General features: G+C 42.2%; 2 protein-coding genes across 2 annotated transcripts; one reads left to right on the top strand and one right to left on the bottom strand.

Moving 5' to 3' along the window:
* cnot9 (CCR4-NOT transcription complex subunit 9) lies at positions 1-11,233 on the bottom strand. The gene is made up of 8 exons (XM_083684426.1): positions 11,098-11,233; positions 8,162-8,341; positions 7,945-8,060; positions 7,739-7,848; positions 5,859-5,968; positions 5,665-5,763; positions 5,491-5,582; positions 1-480 (listed from the first exon to the last, which is right to left on the bottom strand). The coding sequence occupies exons 1-8, from the start codon at positions 11,113-11,115 to the stop codon at positions 312-314; spliced, it is 894 nt and encodes a 297-aa protein (XP_083540552.1). The 5' UTR covers positions 11,116-11,233; the 3' UTR covers positions 1-311.
* A 2,446-nt stretch (positions 11,234-13,679) lies between these two features.
* ftcd (formimidoyltransferase cyclodeaminase) lies at positions 13,680-20,286 on the top strand (the record flags this gene model as incomplete). Its single annotated transcript, XM_083684631.1, has 14 exons — positions 13,680-13,733; positions 14,117-14,300; positions 15,449-15,577; positions 15,765-15,853; positions 16,013-16,192; positions 16,904-17,041; positions 17,140-17,271; positions 17,459-17,520; positions 17,625-17,754; positions 18,296-18,457; positions 18,928-18,971; positions 19,438-19,576; positions 19,962-20,057; positions 20,155-20,286. The coding sequence occupies 14 exons, from the start codon at positions 13,680-13,682 to the stop codon at positions 20,236-20,238; spliced, it is 1,623 nt and encodes a 540-aa protein (XP_083540757.1). The 3' UTR covers positions 20,239-20,286.
* Positions 20,287-22,078: the final 1,792 nt, after the last annotated feature.

Below are 22,078 nucleotides of genomic sequence, written 5' to 3'. Positions count from 1 at the left end.
TCAACATGTAACATTTTATTGTACAGTCTACTTCAATATTAGAACACTTGAGTGAGTTGAGGACTGCAAATGTTGTTTTATAACATGACAAAGAAAAGTTGAGAGTGAAAAGCATCCACACATTTGGCTCAAAAAGAGAGATTGGGCAGATTGATCAAGCTCTAAAACGCTAATAAAAAGGCTGAGGGCTTTTCATTCAATACAGTCTTCACAAAAAAATATGTGTAAGTGCCCTAAAGTGTCCGTCATTCAAACTGGTGGCTTCTCCTGTTCCTGGAACCTTGCTGGTGTTTCTCCCTGCTGGTGAGGAGTTATTGTGGGGGCAAGGGGATGCCCCTGGGGTCTGTGACCTGGCCTTCCTGCAGGTTTTTGACCAGCTGTGCCAGCCAGCGTTTGGTAGTAGTATCATCTTTCAGAACCTGGGCAAAAGTGGTGTCCTTAAGCTGATCTGGTAGACACTGACGGAGGGCCTCTCGGGCTCTGGGGTGAGACAAACACCAAGGTAACATTAGGACATGATAGGAAGGACGCCAGGAACATAACAATCACTACCAGAAGACCAGCCATCTATGGTCGAGTTTATAGTTTTTTCTATTTGCACAATTCCACTGTGTGTCATTAATCTCAATAACATTTCCACACCCAATATTTGAATTCATTCTGAACTAACATTCTGTTCATATGATTGCAAATTCTAGTATTCACGTGGCCATTTGGAGGGAACATTTATTTTTATATATATATATATATATATATATATATATATATATATATATATATATATATATATAATGTGTAATATAATATATAATGTGAAGAAGTTGTTTCTGACTTGTGCAGTGGCCTTTTCTGTGCCAGCACCTATCCCGTTGATGTGCGTTTGGCAATTGTTCTGCATGCCCTTGGAAGCTGAGCCCAATACCTACTGATTAGGGCTTTATGTTTTTGTTTTTTGTATAAATTAAAAAAAAATAATAAAAAAAACATTTTACATTATTGGATAGAGAGACAGGAAAGTAAGGAGGAGAGGGCATGTCAGCAGAGCATGCGCCGGATTCGATGGGTGTGCACTGTTGGCCGCAGTGCTAGACCACTAGACCAGCCCAGGCCACTCAATCAGGGCTTTAACAGAATAATTGCCTAACATAACCACTAGTCTGCACTGTAGGCAGTTGTCGACTAGTCGTGGAGTATGTGGTTTTAGTTATACCAGTATGATATGTGATATGGAACATGACTGCACGGTCAAAACTGTGGTTTTGCTCCTCGTCATAACATGTGGCAATTATGTGCAGCAACAGTTTAATTCATAAGTTAAACATGGATATAACACCACTGAAATGTTCATCTTTTGTTATCCACCCTTTGACGAGTCGCTTGGCGCCACTTTGTAACATCATAGCACCATTTAATGGACAGATAACCATTGTAAACTATAGCCTAATACTGTTTGCATACAATTACAATTTGGTATTGAAACTGAGGCACATTGAAACTGAGGACGTTTCCCCAGGTCTGTGGAGAACACTAAAGGTGACAGAGTCCAGGAGAGACTGACCTGTGAGGTCGCTGGTAGAATGTTACACACAGGGACAGGGTGGCCTCGGAGAGTTTCAAAGGACGCACCAGAGCAGCATAGGTTCAGTTTTTATATCATACCTAATTATTGATGCCTAACATAGGCTCACCAGAGAGGACCAAATACTGACATAGGGGTTAAGTCAAAACTGTTCTCCATTCATTACGTGCGACTATTCTACTAGTCTCCGCTGTCTTTTTTTCTGAAGATGTTGTTGCTACTGTGGCATGTTGCCTATAATGCTGTGCTGAATTAAATAATATCACACCATGATATCATTTTATGATAGCAAAGCTTTATTTAAACAGCTGTGTGCTAAGCCTACATTGTTTGTGCATAGTCCTGTGGTTTTCTGCCAGTGTTACATCTTATTTTAAGAAATATGAAGAAAATATGTTTTCATTGTTGCCCAGAACGCTTCCGTCTGCGTGCTTTTTATATAATAAGGTAAACAACTACTTTTTTTTGACAAACCTGATAAAAAATCAGTAGTGGTAAATCCCCTAGTACCAATGCATGCTCATTGGAGACTTGGTTAATCTGATTAAGGCAAGTAAACCGAATGACTGTTTACAAGCCTAACAATTGTTCGTGCTCATACTTATTATTATTATTATTAGTAGTATAGTAGTAGTGGGCTTGCTTCAGCTGAACAGTATAAAAATAGAATAGTATTGATCTATGTAACCATCTGTCATCCATCTATACAGTGCATTCCTAAAGTATTCAGACCCCTTCAATTTTGTTATGTTACAGCCTTATTTTAAAATGGATTAAATTCATTTTTTCCCTCATCAACCTACACAAAATACCCCATAATGACAATGCCAAAACAGGTTTTTAGAAATGTTAGCTAATTTATTAAAAATAACAAACTGAAATATCTCATTTACATAAGTATTCAGACCCTTTACTCAGTACTTTGTTGAAGCACCTTTGGCAGTGATTACAGCCTCATCCTTGGGTATGAGGCTACAAGCGTGGAATACCATTCTACCAAATTCCCATTCTTCGCTGCAGATCCTCTCAAGCTCTGTCAGGTTGGATGGGGAGCATCGGTGCACAGCTATTTTCAGGTCTCTCCAGAGATGTTCGATTGGGTTCAAGTCCGGGCTCTGGCTGGGCCACTCAAGGACATTCAGAGACTTGTCCCGAAGCCACTCCTGCGTTGTCTTGGCTGTGTGCCTAGGGTCGTTGTCCTGTTGGAAGGTGAACCTGCACCCCAGTCTGAGGTCCTGGGCGCTCTGGAGCAGGTTTTCATCAAGGATCTCTCTGTACTTTGCTCTGTTCATCTTTCCTCGATCCTGACTAGTCTCCCAGTCCCTGCCACTGAAAAACATCCCTACAGCATGATGCTGCCTCCACCATGCTTCACCGTAGGGATGGTATTGGCCAGGTGATGAGCAGTACCTGGTTTCCTCCAGACATGACGCTTGGCATTCAGGCTTGGCAAAAGTTAAATCTTGGATTCATCAGACCAGATAATCTGCTTTCTCATGGTCTGAGAGTCCTTTAGGTGCCTTTTGGCAAAATCCAAGCGGGCTGTCGTGCTTTTTACTGAGGAGTGGCTTCCGTCTGGCCACTCTACCATAAAGGCCTCATTGGTGAAGTGCTGCAGAGATGGTGGTCCTTCTGGAAGGTTCTCCCATCTTCACAGAGGAACTCTGGAGCTCTGTCAGAGTGACCATTGGGTTCTTGGTCACCTCCCTGACCATGGCTCTTCTCCCCCTATTGCTCAGTTTGGCCGGGCGGCCAGCTCTAGGAAGAGTCTTGGTGGTTCTAAACTTCTTCCATTTAAGAATGATGGAGGCCACTGTGTTCTTGGGGACCTTCAATACTGCGGAAATGCTTTTGTACCCTTCCCCAGATGTGTGCCTCGACACAATCCTGTCTCGGAGGTCTACGGACAATTCCTTCGACCTCATGGCCTGGTTTTTGCTCTGACATGCACAGTCAACTGTGGGACCTTATATAGACAGTTGTGTGCCGTTCCAAATCATGTCCAATCAATTGAATTTACCACAGGTGGACTCCAATCAAGTCGTAGAAACATCTCAAGGATGATCAATGGAAAAAGGATGCACCTGAGCTCAATTTCGAGTGTCATAGCAAAGGGTCTGAATACTTAAGTAAATGTGATTTCAGTTTTTTATTTTGAATAAATTAGCAAACATTTCTAAAAACCTGTTTTCACTTTGTCATCATGGGGTATTGTGTGTAGATTGATGAATTGAATCCATTTTAGAATAAGGCTGTAACATAATAAAATGTGGAAAAAGTTAAGGGGTCTGAACACATTCCGAATGCACTGTATATCAATCTATAGACCTTTGTTACTTTGTTACTGCAACTGCTATCAAACTTTCACAACTCTTCAACTCTCTTGTTAGGCTACCAGTTCTACCCCACTGAAACCACTCTTAACCACTATCCAACCAACTCTCTACCCACTCCACAAACTACCGCCCACAAACTATCAACTCATCCCATCAATACATCCATCCAGCCTTCTATCTTTCAAACCATCTATTTAACCGTTCAACTACCTATCCATCGCAGCGTTCTCCCCAAAGAATGTAAGAGTGTTGCTGCGCCACTCTGTGAACTTGGCGGCGCCGCTATGTAAACATTTCAAGGCAAATTAAACGATATATTTCGTAATAATAGAGTAGTATCTTTGTATCTTTGATCGCCAATGACAGTTGTTAAAAACTAAAGCGAAAGTGAAAGCGTTATGATGTTCCTCAGTGAATTCAGCGTTTGCGCATTGTGATATAAATAAACGCAAGTCAGGTTTTGATAATGCAGCGCCACACTGTTCCTGGGGAGAACCTGTATCATCCTTTCTTCCTTTCACCAGTCACTACTGCTTCACTCAGTACAACCCATACTGATTAACCTCTTCATTGTATTGATCCATCTATACCTCCCTCTCTCATCTATCCTCTTTTGTCTATCTATTCATCCATCCAACCAACCAACTCTTAACTTTTTACGCTACCATAACACCTCACATCTAACCTTCTCTCTACTGTATATATCTATCTATAGATCTATCTAACTTTGCATCATCTATCAATTCATCCATCCAACCAAACATTCATCCAAATCGATCTGGCTATCCTACCCTTTAACCATCTTTTACCCATCTGTCCATACTTTCTCACTTTTTTTTCAACTACCTAGCCATCATCCTTTGTTCCCATCACCAAGTCACTACTGCTTCACTCAGTAAAACCAATACCATCTCTCATCTATCCTACTGTATAACCTGCTCTCATCTATCTGGCTATCCTACCCTCTGACCATCTATTATCTTTATCCATCTGTCCATCCTGCTCTCTCACTTTCTTTCAACCACTCAGCCATCATCCTTTCTTCCTATTGACAGTCACTACCTCTTTCTCAGTATAACTCATACTTACGCAACTCTTAATTGTATTGATCTATCCCTCCCCTCTCATCTATACATACCCTCTTTCATCCATCTATCTAACCTCTTATATATCTGCCTATATGCTACTCTCTGACCATCTAATATCCATCTGTCCATCCTCTCACTTTATTTCAACTACCCAGCAAATCTGTCTGTCTATCCATCTTCCAAACCATCTTTAAACTTTCCACAACCAAAATAAGACCTTCCAACAAGCCTACAAGGTCTCTCCTGAACATATTTTTCTAGTACTAGCTAATATTCTCCTATAAGGCTGCATGTAAATGTAGTCAGTGTTTGCTCCCAATCTCTATAGCCAATTGTAGTTATTTTTTTTTGGCACTGTAATGGTGACCGGTGTAACTACTGCTGTGGTTGTGTGCTTGTTTGTAGCCTACCACTTAACAAAAAAAGCTTCCTCAAAGGATTTTTAAAAATGTATTCTTTTATATGAATAAGAATTTCTATTTCATACCTGGAATTGTCAGAAAGGCGTAGATAACAGCGCACAACGTGTTTCAGCAGACGAGCAGAGGGCTCTTTTGAGAGCTGAAGAACCATCTTGCCCTGAAACAGAGAGAAGACTTCAGGACAAACATCATGGTAAAGGAAATTAGAATATTTCAATATTTGTTCATCCTGGACTTACAAGTATCATCGCCACATGGGAGAAGCGTTCATAAGTTTGACAAATGTAGGCAAGCCCTGTGTCATCAAGGAGAATTTTCTGTAGTATAAAAGTTGCAACCTGTGAGGAATAAAAGTGGGGTTACTACAAAGTGGGGTTACTGTCATAAAAAAATGAATCTTTGAGCTCTTGATAGTGCAAAAAAAAAAACGTACCGTTTTGGAAAGCTCACTGCCAGACTCCATGATGCGTAGACACAGTGGAATGATTTCTGTTGTCAGCAGGAAGTTGATCACTTCCTGCTCATCTGTTTTGACCAACGCACCTTTGAATCAAAAAGTGAATGTCAGAAAAGCCTGAGCCATGATGTAGTAAGAAACAACTCCATCAACAAACAAACAATCAATGGCAGGAGTGCTTCATTCTTTAGGCCATAATGACATACAGTGCATTCGGAAAGTATTCACTTTTTCCACATTTTGTTATGTTACAGCCTGATTCTAAAATGGATTCATTTAAATTGCTAATTTAATTAATCAAAAATGAAAAAATGAAATATCACATTTACATAAGTATTCAGACCCTTTGCTGTGACACTCAAAATCGAGCTCAGGTGCATCCCGTTTCCATTGACCATCCTTGAGATGGTTCTACGACTTTATTGGAGTCCACCTGTGGTAAATTCAATTGATTGGACATGATTTGGAACGGCACACCTGTCTATATAAGGTCCCACAGTTGACTGTGCATGTCAGAGCAAAAACCAGGCCATGAGGTCAAAGGAATTGTCTGTAGACCTCCTGAGGCAGGATTGTGTCGAGGCACACACCTGGGGAAGGGTACAAAAGCATTTCCGCAGTATTGAAGGTCCCCAAGAACACAGTGGCCTCCATCATTCTTAAATGGAAGAAGTTTGGAACCACCAAGACTCTTCCTAGACCCGGCCAAACTGAGCAATAGGGGGAGAAGGGCCATCGTCAGGGAGGTGACCAAGAACCCAATGGTCACTCTGACAGAGCTCCAGAGTTCCTCTATGAAGATGGGAGAACCTTCCAGAAGGGCCACCATCTCTGCAGCACTCCACCAATCAGGCCTTTATGGTAGAGTGGCCAGACGGAAGCCACTCCTCAGTAAAAAGCACGACAGCCCGCTTGGAGTTTGCCAAAAGGCACCTAAAGGACTCTCAGACCATGAGAAAGCAGATTATCTGGTATGATGAATCCAAGATTTAACTTTTGCCAAGCCTGAATGCCAAGCGTCATGTCTGGAGGAAACCAGGTACCGCTCATCACCTGGCCAATACCATCCCTACAGTGAAGCATGGTGGAGGCAGCATCATGCTGTAGGGATGTTTTTCAGTGGCAGGGACTGGGAGACTAGTCAGGATCGAGGAAAGATGAACGGAGCAAAGTACAGAGAGATCCTTGATGAAAACCTGCTCCAGAGCGCTCAGGACCTCAGACTGGAGCGAAGGTTCACCTTCCAATAGGACAACGACCCTAAGCACACAGCCAAGACAATGCAGGAGTGGCTTCGAGACAAGTCTCTGAATGTCCTTGAGTGGCCCAGCCAGAGCCCGGACTTGAACCCGATCGAACATCTCTGGAGAGACCTGAAAATAGCTGTGCACCGACGCTCCCCATGCAACCTGACAGAGCTTGAGAGGATCTGCAGTGAAGAATGGGAAAAACTCCCCAAATACAGGTGTGCCAAGCTTGTAGCGTCATACCCAAGAAGACTTAAGGCTGTAATCACTGCCAAAGGTGCTTCAACAAAGTACTGAGTAAAGGGTCTGAATACTTATGGAAATGTGATTTCACTTTTTTCTTTTTTCATAAATTAGCAAACATTTCTAAAAACCTGTTTTGGCTTTGTCATTATGGGGTATTGTGTTGATTGATTGATGAGGGAAAAAATTAATTTAATCCATTTTAGAATAGGGCTATAACAACAAAATGGGGAAAAAGTGAAGGGGTCTGTATACTTTATGAATGCACTGTATCAGGAACGTAGGCAATATGACAATATACCTGTGCTGCACAGCATTTCATCTTATCAGAGCCACAATAAATACTATAAAATTACACTACTTCACCTATGACCCCTAGGCTGGTGAGTCTGAGGTACTCAAAGGGCCGTGTTTTGCTGACAGTGTGCAAAAAGGGGTACAGGAATAGAGGGATGTGTGCAGCCAGAAATGCTGATCTGAAAAAGACAAAGAGCGTGCATGATATAGTAATTGCCTACTCACTGAAATGGTGCTCTTTAGATAATTCAATTATGAGGGGAAAATCAAATCACCTTGTCTCTGGATGGGAGGCCACACACTGCAGGAGTGCAAGGGCATTGCATACTCTGTTGGACTGGTGAGCGGTCAAGGTTGGAGGGTTTATTGAGGGATAGATGTTGACAATTTCCTGTGTTTAAAAGAGGGTCATCGTTAGTGAAGTACATCACAGTGAGGATACTTATGTTAGCTTCATCCTGCAAACAGTAAATCAAAAGTTGATGGTCTTACCTGCAGGAGAGCAGCAATGGTGCCACAGGAGTGCCAGAGCATGGGGGCCAGGTCGGGCACTGACTCTCTCTTCTTGCTGAGTTCCAGCAGGGCATTCTCGCGGGTCTCTGGGCTGGACAGTTCGTTGATCCACTGGTAGATCTTTTCCCTATCCACCTGCGCCAGCGCCGTGGTTACAGCCTGAAGGACAAGAGAAATGGAGCACCGTGACCAATGAGAAAGCTGCATTCATAAAATGTCACGTAAGGGATATTGATATTTTCATTATCCCACGGCTACTACAACAAAATAAGTGCATCATTTATTTGTTTGAGAAAAGGCATTGTCATCTGGTTTTGGCAAACTTTTGAATATATAGAATTTCATAAATATAATACAACTAGGTTAGTTAGTGCGTTTCGTTTCTAGGCCTGCTATTTCGTATCCAGGGGTAGGGTTAATGCTGCAAAGTTAAAACGTCGCGAAAAGTGGGGATATCCTTGTTAATGCACGCCGCCGGGGTTCCACACAACCTACGACACAGCTCCTTTAGCTCAAGTCATAGCTGTGACTTAATTCACCATAAAGCACGGACTCAAGTGCCTTATTGCTTTTTATACAACGGGTTACAAAACGGATCATTGTGACAAGAAAACAATACCTTAAGTATTTATTTTGTGATAGATTGTGGTAGTTTCTGCCCTGCGTTCAGAAATAGTGTTCTCAAAACGACCACCTTCTTCGTAATTCAAGGGATATTTCTGTAACGTATGGTATACAGGTAAAACGTGTCACTGATGTTACTTTATCAGGGGCTATAGCACGGCAACGACTGTTATATATAAATACTTGTTCTGATCAAACCGTCCTATAATAGTTATTAAAATCACAGCTTTGAACGCCTCTCAGCCAATCACACTACTTGTTTTCTTCATCAACCCATTGTATATTGTGTCCATCAATGCCAAGCGCAGCACATTTAGATTACATTTTTACATTTATGGCATTTAGCAGACGCCTTTATCCAAAGCGACTTACAACAAAATCATTTGTTTAAGTGAGTGAATCATCTATCCAACAGTCATCATAAGACAAAGTAATCAATGCTCACAGCAGGGGCCATTGGCAGTCGCAATGCCAGAAGGAGAACAGGAGAGAACTTGTACAGGGGATAAAGAGGTCTCAAGGGTTGGGGTTAAGCACAGATTGTATCGTTCGCCGGCAACAATATATGAGAGCCAGCTAGCTGTGATCACATTCCCCTCCTGCCCTGGTTGGACATCGATGTACAGTGTATCAAAGTTAGGTTTGTGTGGCTCTGTAACTCAGTAACCAAGTGATGTGGTCATGTTTATACTACAGAAAGTCATGTGGATGCTGAGCGCGGCTTCAATGTTGGGTGAATTTATTTGGAACGGCGAAGAGGCTAGAAAAATTACTCAACTTTTGCAATTATGATTAATTACCACTTCAGTAATGATTGTCATCATGTAATAACCTTGTTCATCACATTTCAGTAAATATTATAACAGTGATTTTGATATTCCCATGCCCATGCACTTTAGATCGGCTGTATGAATATAATTATCTATGTATTTTGATGTATTCATTTGGAAGACGTTTCTGACACTTGCAGGTGATATAAGATTACAGATGCAATCAGTAATATCATTCAAATGAAAATCTTGATTAATTTTGGTCATCAAAACATCAATGAATGCTCTGAGTTAAATAATGAATGTTAAAATATTCTTTAAAATGCATGAAAACGCTTGGAATGCAATGGTGACGTGTAGGTAAGCCATCATCAATTAGGTTTTGCCAAGTTAGATAACTCTTAAAACCACAATTCATAAAGGGGAACACTATCTGACAGGGGAATACATACTAACACGACACCTGTCACGATAAATCACGGGCTCTTGGGCATTATTGCCGAACTAACACCGTAAGGTGTGTTAGTTAGCGATCAAGCTAACAGCACGTCCAACCCTCGCAAAACAAAACACAATCAGGTACTTTCCAACAGCTTATTTCCTAGTCTACTATACTAAATCCTCCAGGTGAGACGTTAAGGCATATCTCTAGGTTAAACCGAGGTCCCCGTCCCCGAGTTGTAACCCTCTCCGCCTTGGTTTATCGCGTTAAGGGCGGTGTCCTGGCTAAATGTCCACCTAATCGTCCCCCTCTCCTCTCCCGGCAACACTTCTCCTAGCCGGATAGCATCCTCACCCAGTCCAGTCCAATTGTATACAGATGAAGTCAGAGACTTTGCCATGTGTCGAAATAAATTTAAAAAAGACCCCGCTTTGTATATAAGATCCTTCGTTCACTGACTCTGGTATGTATCTTGCACAGTAATGTAATAGCAAGCAAAGAGAGTTAGCGGGCTAATTTGAACGAAATCCCGAGTTGGAGTTCAAGTTAGCTCGCTAACTCCCCCCTAAGATCGCTTCGTAGTATACCCCGCATCAAGTAGTTGAAAAGAGCGTTTATTTATTTTTTGCAATGCACATTTGCCAAGCTTGATGCACGTCAAATGGGGCAACCACACGAAGAACCACCACAGTCAGTGAAAGAAGGATTTTATCACATACTGTGTCTTGGCGGGGTCATTTTAATTTCGATACATCATGGCAAAGCCTCGACTGCCCATACTAGCATAGCCCCTATAAAGCTAGAGGAGGATGCTATCCCGGCTACTCTTAGCTCAGGTCGTTGCTACAAAAGAGAATATCTTCTCTGTTAATTTACCTGGTAAAATAAGGGTTGAATAAAATAAAAGTACATAAACTAAATGGGTTACCGAGCTAATGTCTTTGCTAACACGGGGAAGGAAGGAAGCTAACTAGCTAGCGTGATTTGCCCATTCAAATTCAATGAAGTACGACTGGGCCTAAGTTGTGCAGGCGAGCAAAATATAATAACAAAATAAGCGCCATATTTAGTGTACTTACTGCTCCTGTAGCCAGCATTCTCTGCAGCGCTTGGATATGGTCACCTGTGGGCTGTTGAGTACCTATTTTAGATAGTTTCAGACCGTTTGGTAAAATAAAAATATTCTCTGTTGTGAAAACAGAGAACGATGCTCGCGAGAGCGCAAATGCGTTTGTTGACCTTTCAACTTGACTTGCCTGGTCATGTGACTTATTCTGCTGCTGTGCGCCTCTCTGTCCACTAGGGGTCATCCGCTCACATGAGACAGAAAGAAGGATGAGATTAGATTAGATTAGATTAGATTCAACTTTATTGTCATTGTGCAGAGTACAAGTACAGAGACAACGAAATGCAGTTAGCGTCTAACCAGAAGTGCAAAATAGCAGAAAGTGCAATGAACAGTATTTACAGGTAGTGCAATATATGAACAGTAAGTAGTGCAGTATAATATAAGTAGTGCAGTGTAGCAGTATATGAGTAGCAGTAGCATTATAGCAGAATAAATAAATTACAGTATAAACAGTGTAGGTAATGCAGTCTAGCAGTATATATGTATTAACAGTAACATAGGTAGATAGCAGAATAAATATAAATATAAAAATACATAGGGTACACTCGCACAAAACAAACAACAAACAATGTTTTATTAGCCATACAGTCAATCGAATCAACTGTTGGAATGTGGTAATTTTCCAACAGACAACACACGTGCACACCCCCAGGGAGAACAGAGCTCACAGTTCTGATCACAGCATCAGCCATCTTCTGCACCTCTGGAGCAGTGCCTGAAGTGCCTTGCTCAAGGTCACAACGGCAGTGGTAATCACCTTAGATATAATGCCAGCAACCCTCCAGTCGCCAGCTCACATCCGGCTCCCTCCTGGGTTGGGGATCGAACCTTCCGATTTCTGGCCGGCCTCTCTAACCTCAAGGCTACCTGCCGCCCCACCATTGATAATTAAGGTTTGCACTCTCTTTGACTGAAAACACTGAGCTCATTTCTAGATTTCTAGATCAGTGGTCCAAACCAGAGACCAATTTAGACAAAAAACTAAAACAAATAGTAAATACACTTTAATGTATAACATTGTATGCCTACTCTCTAGGATATATGTGGTCAAATCTCTCGCTAAAATACTCAGTTTTATTAGACATGTCTGTCTTACTATTCACAAGGACAGCAATTAATAATTATAATATTAACTTTATTTTGTCTGTTATGATTGACTTCTTTTTTTTTTTTTTTTTTTTTTTTTTTTTTACAGTACAGCAACAGCAGCACTGGCTCTAAGAGCAGGCAGGAGGAGGAGTATTTCACTTTACCAATAAGGGCTTATCTTTTTTTTGTACTGTTTGTGCCCAGCAATCTGTCCATTTTAGATCCCCTCTGTAACATTACTTATTAACCAAACGGGGGGCGTTCGCCGCATTCGTTGTCCTGCAGAGAGCATTTGTCGGGCTGAGGTTGGTGCTTAATGTTTTTACCAAATCACAGAAAAATGTATCTGATTTCTGCATATGTACATTAGGTGGTGCCCCCATTGAACATGTCCTGCTTATAAATACCTGGGCATTTGATTTGACAAAGACTTGATGTTCAGAAAACATACAGAGGAGCTTGTTAAAAAGCTAAGATTTAAGGTGGGCTTCTTTTATAGGAATTGATCTTGCCTTTCCCTGAACAGTAGACAGTGGATTGTGCAATCAACCTTCATGCCAGTGCTTGATTATGGTGATGTCATCTATCGATGTGCAGCAGCCACTACTCTTAAACTTTTGGATGCCATCTACTATAGCGCCATTCGCTTTATCACAGGTGGTAGTTTAATACTCAGCATTGCATACCTTATCAAAAAGTTGGCTGGACCTCGTTAAAGTCCCGTAGATCTCTGCAGTACTTCCTGTTTGTGTATAAAGCCTTACTGTATAAACTCCCAGGTTATTGAAATTCAAAAACATCAATTACCCAACTCGTTCTCAGAGTTGGTTTACTCTTGAGGTTCCTTGGGTCTCCACTGAATTGAGTAAATCCGATTTTAGTTGTGGTGCACCTCATTGCTGGAACAATCTGCAGAGAACATTTCAGTTGGTTGCTCTGGTGCCGCTAGGGCAGTTTGTTTTTCCTGATTGTGTTTTATTATGTTGTAATTTTGTATGTGTATTATGTATCACTGTAAACTGTGTGTATGCAGGGCTCCCTTGTAAAAGAGATCTTGGTCTCAATGGGACTTTTAAAAAATGAATGACTGCCTATGGCCGCTGGTCCGAGCATTGATTACTTTATCTTATGATGACTGATGGATAGATGATTCACTTACTTAAACAAATATTTGTATCATATTTGTAACAAGTATTTGTATCATGTCAGCCTCTCAGGTCTGGGTAATGATTTGAGCAGTGAGGGAATCATTGCCAAGTGACCTACATAGAAGACAGTAGAGCTGGTTAATAATTCAACCAGTGTTCCAGTGTTCAACTGTTGCTTAAATGTGGGGTTTGGGGATGAAGGGACTGATTGGATATGTTTGCTTGTACACTGGGAGCAGACAGCAGGATTTTTGTCCCATTTTCCCCTTTGTCAGTCCTGTGATACCTAGACACCATGGCTAAGCTGGTGGAGTGTGTGCCCAATTTCTCAGAGGGCCGCAACAAAGAGGTGAGTGGGTGTGGGAGGTTTGGAGCTGGATTAAGTTGTGGCAGGAGTATCGTCTGGAGGAGCAGGTAATGTGATTCAGACAATACACATGAGCTGTTGTCGGTCATCCAGTACAGCACTAGTACAGTACTGTTCAAATGTAAGGTTGGCCGTAATAATTGTGTTTTATTTGAAGTTGAATTATTTGAATTATTCTTCAACCTTTGGGATGAGTGTGTTGAGAAGTTTGAAGACATTCCTAAAGAAACAAACAATTGTATTATCCCTTGACTAGACTTTATTTATTTGATACATAATGACAGTGCTATTTTCTGAACAGTTGTATATGGGTCAATGTGCACTGCAGTATCCTGAGAGAGTTAACCCTAGATGCTTGCATGCAGGTGATTGATGCCATTGCTGATGCCATCTCCAGCACTGAGGGATGCAGTCTGCTGGATGTGGACCCCGGGTCCTCCACCAACCGAACTGTCTACACCTTTGTAGGTTCACCTCAGGCTGTGGTGGAGGGGGCTCTTAACGCAGCACGCACAGCCTTACCACTCATCGACATGACCAAACACTCAGGTGACAGACAGAAACATGTTTCCTCATCTGAAACTGAGCTGGCCCCTCTCACATGACCCCTGCCACACTGTTGACTCTTCGGACAGAGGAGTTCAAAGACCTGAACTCACAGATAGCGTTGATGTTTCTCCATCCTCCCCTGACTCAGAATATATCATTTTCATAGACATGTTATGCTGGGTTGAAGAGCCATCGAAGAGAGAAAAATGAATATCCAATATTAAAACCGAATATTCAATATAAAAGTAATTTTACCAAGGTGGTTCCATAGGCTAGGGGAAGCTAAGCTTACCCAAAAGTAAATTCAAATAAATGTACCAAAATTATATAATTAGTCCTGTGATTATGATGAAAGTCAATCATTTATTCTCACTAAGCAGAGGCGTTATCTCATTTGCAGTTAGGGTGACTGGTGGCTGGCCTATAGTTTAACCTCAAGACTGACACTGATGGAGTCAATTTGTCATGGAGTAAATTGTTTTAATTTCTCCTTTTATAATTCTCTCCGTTCTTGATCCTGCCCTATCTTTTAAACAGTAACCGCTGGTGAACGGTTTACTGCTGCGTCTCAAGTGAGTGCAACATGTAGTGGACACAACTATTTAGCTCCCTGACTTTGCAGGCGACCATTGATACAGACAATTAAGATTTGGCTACATGTATTGCAGAGGGGGGGAGAGTGTCTTGGTCTTGGGCCATGGTGCAATACCCTGCCCATCTTGACCAGGCGGCTGCACTGATCGTTTCGGTAGAGTCCAGTTGGGTTCGAGCTGAATCAAATCTTTACAGGTGGAGCACAGCCTCCCTCCACACCAAACCCCACCTTGGAGACAGGTGGCCAACATGCGCAACAAATAGTCATGTAAAATCTGGGCCTGTTGGATTAAAATGCCTTTCCAATAGACCCAATTGTCCCGTTTTATGTCATGGATTTTAATTGTAAACGGGCCCTACATTTATTAGTGTCCTGTTAAAATGTGTACAATTTCAGGAAATGCGTTTTCGATTGTCATTTATTTTATGGGGGAGGACCACCCAGGCTCTCCCAAACTTGAAACTCACGCTACTATCTCACATAAACCCTAATGCCATGCCACTGTTGATGAGTTGTTCATAATGTTTACAGAATAATATGCTGTTTTGTTTAGGCGAGCACCCACGCACAGGTGCCATGGACGTGTGTCCCTTCATCCCTGTCCAGAACGTGACGATGGACGACTGTGTCAAATGTGCCAACATTTTTGCCCAGCGTTTAACAGAGGCGCTGCATATACCTGGTTGGTTTTCCTCTCTGATGGTTTTCAGTTACATTTCTACAAATGATCTACTCAGCTGTATTGACAAACTCCGACAAAAATCGTTAAGAGTGTATAGCACAACAGCAGGGTGACCCAGATATCCCATCCGTTATTCATCTCAAGCCAAATCGTTATGTTTAATACAGAACATGTTGTTTCTCCACAGTGTATCTTTACGGAGAAGCAGCTCAGAAAGAGAACAGGAGATCCCTTCCCTCTGTCCGGGCAGGAGAATATGAGGCCCTGTCTGAGAAAGTGAGGCTAACTTCATTAGATACATGAGACTATACTACTTTATATCTTCCACACTGACAATAAAATGTTAGCGCAATTTAATTTGATACTCAAGTGATATTTAGAAGATATATGTGTTTCATGAGACAAGTGGTTGAACAAATGATCATGTATTTTCAGTTGAAGAAAGAGGAGTGGGCTCCTGACTACGGCCCAGCCACATTCGTACCTTCGTGGGGAGCCACGGTAACAGGTGCTCGCAAGTTCCTTGTTGCCTACAACGTGAACCTCCTCAGCACCAAGGAACAAGCCCATCGGATCGCATTAGACATCCGGGAACAGGGAAGAGCCAAAGACCAGGTAGGCTTGATACGGTCTACGTAAAAATGGTTCTATATGGAACCAAAACAGGTACCATGCTTTGATACATATAGTATATGGCACTCCAAAAGGTTCTACAGTATATTGAACCATTTTAAATGCTTCTTCTGAAAGACCCATAGGGGGCGGTGTCAGGTGTCATTCTAGCCTGAAGATTGGGTCATAGACATACACAGGGGCTTTTTTTTATATGCAATTTAGCTGACACATTTATCCAAAGCGACTTACATTTGCATATATGGTCCCAGCGGGAACCAAACCCACAACCTAAGTGTTGTTAGCGCCATGCTCTATTTGACGCAAGAAGCTTATAGGCTGAAGAACCATAAATGTTATCTTTTTCATTAGTAGTATTAGCCTAGTGCAGATCATTTAAAAAAGACCTCAAAGATGAATGACCTTGTGTGGCAATTCTATTTAGAAGAAGTGGAGGGCCCCACACTTCACACCAGGGCCAATCACCCCAACAAAACATATGCATGAACACGTGCACAGACGTAATACAGTTCACATTTAGTTTCCCTAGCAACAGGAGAAAGCAATGTAATGTAGCTTTGTTAGGGAATTATGGGTCATTGTGAATGTTTGTCTAAAATGTTCTTCTCTCAAACAGGTGTGTTGCCACCTATTGGATGACATGGTTCTATAAATGATTGCATTGAATTGATGTTTGGTGTGTTGCTACGTTAGCCAGGTGTCCTAAAGAAGGTCCAGGGAATGGGCTGGTTCCTGGAGGAGGCTAACATCGCCCAAGTCTCCACCAACATCCTGGACTTTGAGCTCACTCCTGTCCACACTGTGTACGAAGAGATCTGCAAAGTCGCCAAGGTACAACAACAACAATGACAACAACAGTCAACACTTTCTATTTCATCCATTTCAACACGTTGAGAGTTCTTGACACGTCTCGTTCCTCTGCGATACAGGATCTGAATCTGCCGGTGGTAGGCTCTCAGATCGTAGGCCTGATCCCTCTGAGAGCCGTGCTGGACTGTGCTGACTTCTACATCCACAGAGACAAGCTCTTCATCGTGGAGGAAGAGCACAAAGTGCGACTGGTAAGTATCAGGTGATATACAACATATATGTTCATCTTAAACTATTCTAAATAATGAATACATCTCATATGATCTCTCCAAACCCCCTCTTTCTTCCTCCATTTCACTATTTCTCTCTCTATTTTTACCTGTCTCATCCTCCCTCCCTCTCTCTCTCTCTCTCTCTCTCTCTCTCTCTCCACTCTAGGTCATCAGTAAACTAGGACTTGATTCACTGGGGCCTTTCAATCCCAAGGAGAGGATAATAGAGTGAGTGCAGATCATCTGACTGTTGTTGTGATGTCTCCTGGACAACAGGGGAGCAGGTGTATGTACCTGAAGCATATCTGTGTTGATGACTGTCGTTGCTGTAGGTACATGGTGGAGAGCACCCAGGAGGAAACGCGGCTGGTGTCTCTGTCGTTACAGCAATTTGTCCGGAGCGTCGGGGCAAGGACCGCGGCCCCAGGAGGGGGGTCGGTTTCTGCTGCTGTCGCTGCCATGGTAACAACCTTCCACCTTCATGTGCCTTAAACACACACAGAGACATACAAATACACCTATCTGCATACAGACATACAAATACACCTGTCTACATACAGACATTCAAATACACCTGTCTAGATTCAGACACAAATACACCTGTCTACATACAGACACAAATACACCTGTCTACATACAGACACACAAATACACCTGTCTACATACAGACATACAAATACACCTGTCTACATACAGCAGTCTGCATCAGTTGGTAGAGCATGGTGCTAACAACCCTTAGCTTGTGGGTTCGATTCCAACTGGGACCATATATACTGAAAAATGTATGCACTCACTGCAATGTAAGTCGTTTTGGATAAAAGCGCCAGCTAAATGACATATATTATTATTATATGTTATTATTATTATTATTATTATTATAACAGTGCAATTAAATATGGATGATTCAAAACCATATGTTGTCACAGCGCAGCAAGTGTCTAGTGTAGGCCCACCTGTGTGGTGCTGAGTGTGTGTCTATGGTACATGGCTGTGTGTGTTTCAGGGGGCTGCCCTGGGAGCCATGGTTGGACAGATGACTTATGGGAAGAGGCAGTTTGAGGGTTTGGACAGCGTCATGAGGAGACTCATCCCTCCCTTCCACCAGGCCATGAATGAGCTGCTGGTCATGGTGGATGCAGACTCCACAGCCTTCAATGGCTACATGGTGAGGGGAAAGGAATGATTCTATAGGGAGATACCAGCCGTATGATATGATATATGTGACCATGCTCATTTGTAACTGCTTTGCTTGCATTCAAAGCTCAACCTAAGGTCTTGGTATTTGTATTATGGCTTCGTGAAAATGTGAACAGGATCATTGATATAAATGTTAGGGAACAAGGGGGGGTGGGGGGTGGAACAACTATTGTATGTCATAACCCTTTTGTCTCTTCTTCAATGGATCACTTTAATAATAGCCACTTAATATAGCCACTCCCATTTCAAACCAGTTACATTCTCATCATAGGGTGCAGTGCCATTGCTTAATTTAGTGTTAGCTCATATGAAGCACAATATGAGGTTTATGTTTTGTCTGTGCTTGAAAAGGCTATTCATAATCGCCACCCATACTGACATTCTTAGTCATTTAAACACCTATTCATACTGATTTTTCACTCCCTCAACCTGTTTTAGGCTGCATTGAAAATGCCAAGAAACACAGCAGATGAGGTCAAAAGGTGATTATCATTCATTAATATTCTTGAGACACATCAGTCACAGAATAAAGACTACATCGCATACAAGTCAAGTATATTATGTGTTCCATTTCTGTCACCAAGGAGTATATTTCAGGCAAGAATGTAATTTTTGTACACAGAACACACAAACAACTCCATATCTAGCACAGCCAGTTGGACCTGCTTCCAGTGTTTACTATTTCAGAAATGTGATGATGCAAAAAATTAAACTAACGTGAAACTAGTTAACTAATTACAGGTCTCAGTCGCAACACACCCTAACTGGCAACACGCCTTCTCCCTGTGCCATCAGCCACAAAGCCTGGACATGTCTGTTAGTGAAAAACGCTGTTTCTTTTCGAGTGATGTTGTCACCTTGTAATGTTTCACATCTACAGTATCTTACCACTCTACTTCTACTATTGTCCCTCCACCTTCTCCTACTGTCCCCTTACCCTTGGTACAGGAGGGAAGCTGCCATGCAGGAGGGTCTCAAGAAAGCTGTGAGGATTCCCCTGTCTCTGGCAGAACGAGTCAACATGTTGTGGCCTTGTCTGAAAGAAATGGTGCTCTATGGAAACGTGGCCTGCAAGTCTGACCTCCAGGTACGAGTGGGCTGTGAGACACTGTTGAGACACTCAGCTGAAACAAAGAACAAACAAAGGCAAAATCTGTCTGTGGACTTGCAAGCATACCAGAGTGCCGGCTATATATAAACATTTGCTTGAGGGCACGCACAGACTTGATTAAATGATATAGACATGGAACATTTGATCCACCTCAACTCATCTCCTCTGGTATACCTACAGTGCCAGCCTTCTTCAGGATATCATTAGAAAATGTCTGGTTATTCATATGCCGTATCAACGACTGATGTTCCAGAGAGCTGGATATAGCCTACAGTAGCTGTATTTCTACAGTAGCAGTAGCATCTTCCTTATTTTACCCACAACCCACAATCTTCCTTCCTTATCTTTTCTTGTGGTGCAGGTGGCAGCTAAAGCCCTAGAGACAGCTGTTTTTGGAGCATACTACAATATTGTGATTAACCTCAAAGACATCACAGATGAGCCCTTCAAATTGACTGTGAGTCATAATCTATCTCGGGAAAGTGAATAAACAAGGAAGAACATGTTTGGTGATGGCCAGTGGTGTACGACATGATGTCCTCTGTGTGTTTCAGACTCAGCAGAGAGCTTCAGTACTGCTTGGAGAGGCCAGAGAGAACGTTTCTGCCATCCTAGACACGGCTGACAGAAGAAAGTGAAGTTCCTACCGACGTATCCCCTATAGCCTAGGACACAAAGCAGGCCTTCACAACTACCACTACTACCGTAAATGACACTGTACAAAATAAACAATCATTCATCTTGGCTCTAGTGTGGATGCTTTAAGCCAGTGGTTCTCAACCGGTGGGGCGCGGCGCGGACACTCTCCCGGGGGGCGCGAGTAGGCTACAGGATGGGAAACAAACAAAAAAAAAAAAACGAAAAATCACGGACTCACTGGCTATTAGTAGACCTACAAATGAGATGCAACAGATTCCCCCCATGTCGAAATGCAAGTGGTTGGACTATTATAACACACAAACAAATCAACCACACAGTTTCATTTCAAATCTACCAATACAGGGGGTAGTATTTTGAGCCTGTGACGCGACGTCACGTAAGTGCTACTATATAAGCGTCCGCACACGCGTCGTAGCTCCATTCACTCTAGTCTAGTCTCTTGCCAAGTTCGCTTGTGCCAACTCTCGCTAGTCTATCTGTTATCAATCTCGATATCGATTTACTTAGGCCTATACTTCAAAACCCAAACAGTCTTTTTAAAGACTAACCCCACAAACAGTCTTTTTAAAGATTATTCCCATCTCAGCCCTAGCCAGTAATTTTTTTAACTGCTAGGCGTGCACTTAGCTAACTAGCTAGCAACTTTTTCACCGTGTTGGAACACAACTATACGACCCACGCGACTAAGACACACACACACTCACCCACTCACAAAGGACTACAATTGTTAAATCTTAAAATAAAATCTGCATTGCCTGCAAAATCGTTATTGTGTACTGTTGTATTAAAGATCGTGCCTAAGTCCCGACTGATTAGCCCCCGATACTAGTCTCTCAACATAGCCACACACGCACACATCGTTACATCATAGCCTAAACTTTATTGAAAACACAACTAATCCATATCCAAATTATTTCAAAACCAAACAAAAATGGAGAGATTTCTAGTGAGGACCAACAAGGCAACCGACGCACCACCAGCTGCAAAAAAGCTTCAAAGGTACGATGAAGCAAATACCGCAAATACCGCAATCGTGCACAAATCAAGGATGATTTGAGGCTATGTTTATCAGACATTGCGCCAAGAATTGAGGATCTTTGCAAGGCAAAGCAGGCTCAGGTCTCACATTAACATCGCCAACCTGCAAGCTTCTTCAAAAAATGCAGATGATATGCCTACTATTAGGCCTAGTAATAATAACAATAATAAAGCATAAATTCATATCAGAGGTCTGGTGCCGGGAAGGGGGGGGGGGGGGGGGGGGTGCCGGGAGGAGGGGGGGCCCCAACTGCAATGAACCAGCTTTGGGGGGGCCCAGCTTGCAAAAGGTTGAGAACCCCTGCTTTAAGCAATGCTGTTGATGAGAGCTGAAAACCTAATGTTTTAACAGAGCTATTGCAAAATGGTACGATACTGCTTTGGAAATTCATTACATAGAAAGTTTGATGCAGTCAAAGTTAAAGGAAAAGAACACAATAGGATCATATTATGTTCTTTCCTAATCGTTCGATCATGTAAAGTTGTGTCTCCCATTCTGTTTAACTGTACAGTTGTTTCTTACAATTTGCTCTGACTCACATGACATAGAATAGCACAGCACTTCAAGGGTTATGATCCTCTTCACCATGAATCTAAGATGGACTATTAATATTTTCTTAAGACAAAGTGGTTAGTTATGAACTCCTCCCATGTCTCAACTCCACCTTTATAGTACAATAGTCAAGGTCGTCTGATATGACGTGACATGACAGAAAAAGTGGTGTAGCACAGTGCCTATAAATTGGAAAACATCCTCCACAAAACACAAAGGATCTTGGA

This window comes from Argentina silus (genome assembly GCF_951799395.1).
Source record: "Argentina silus genome assembly, chromosome: 14".
Classification (NCBI taxonomy): Eukaryota; Metazoa; Chordata; class Actinopteri; order Argentiniformes; family Argentinidae; genus Argentina; species Argentina silus.
This window is presented reverse-complemented; position numbering and strand designations above follow the sequence as displayed.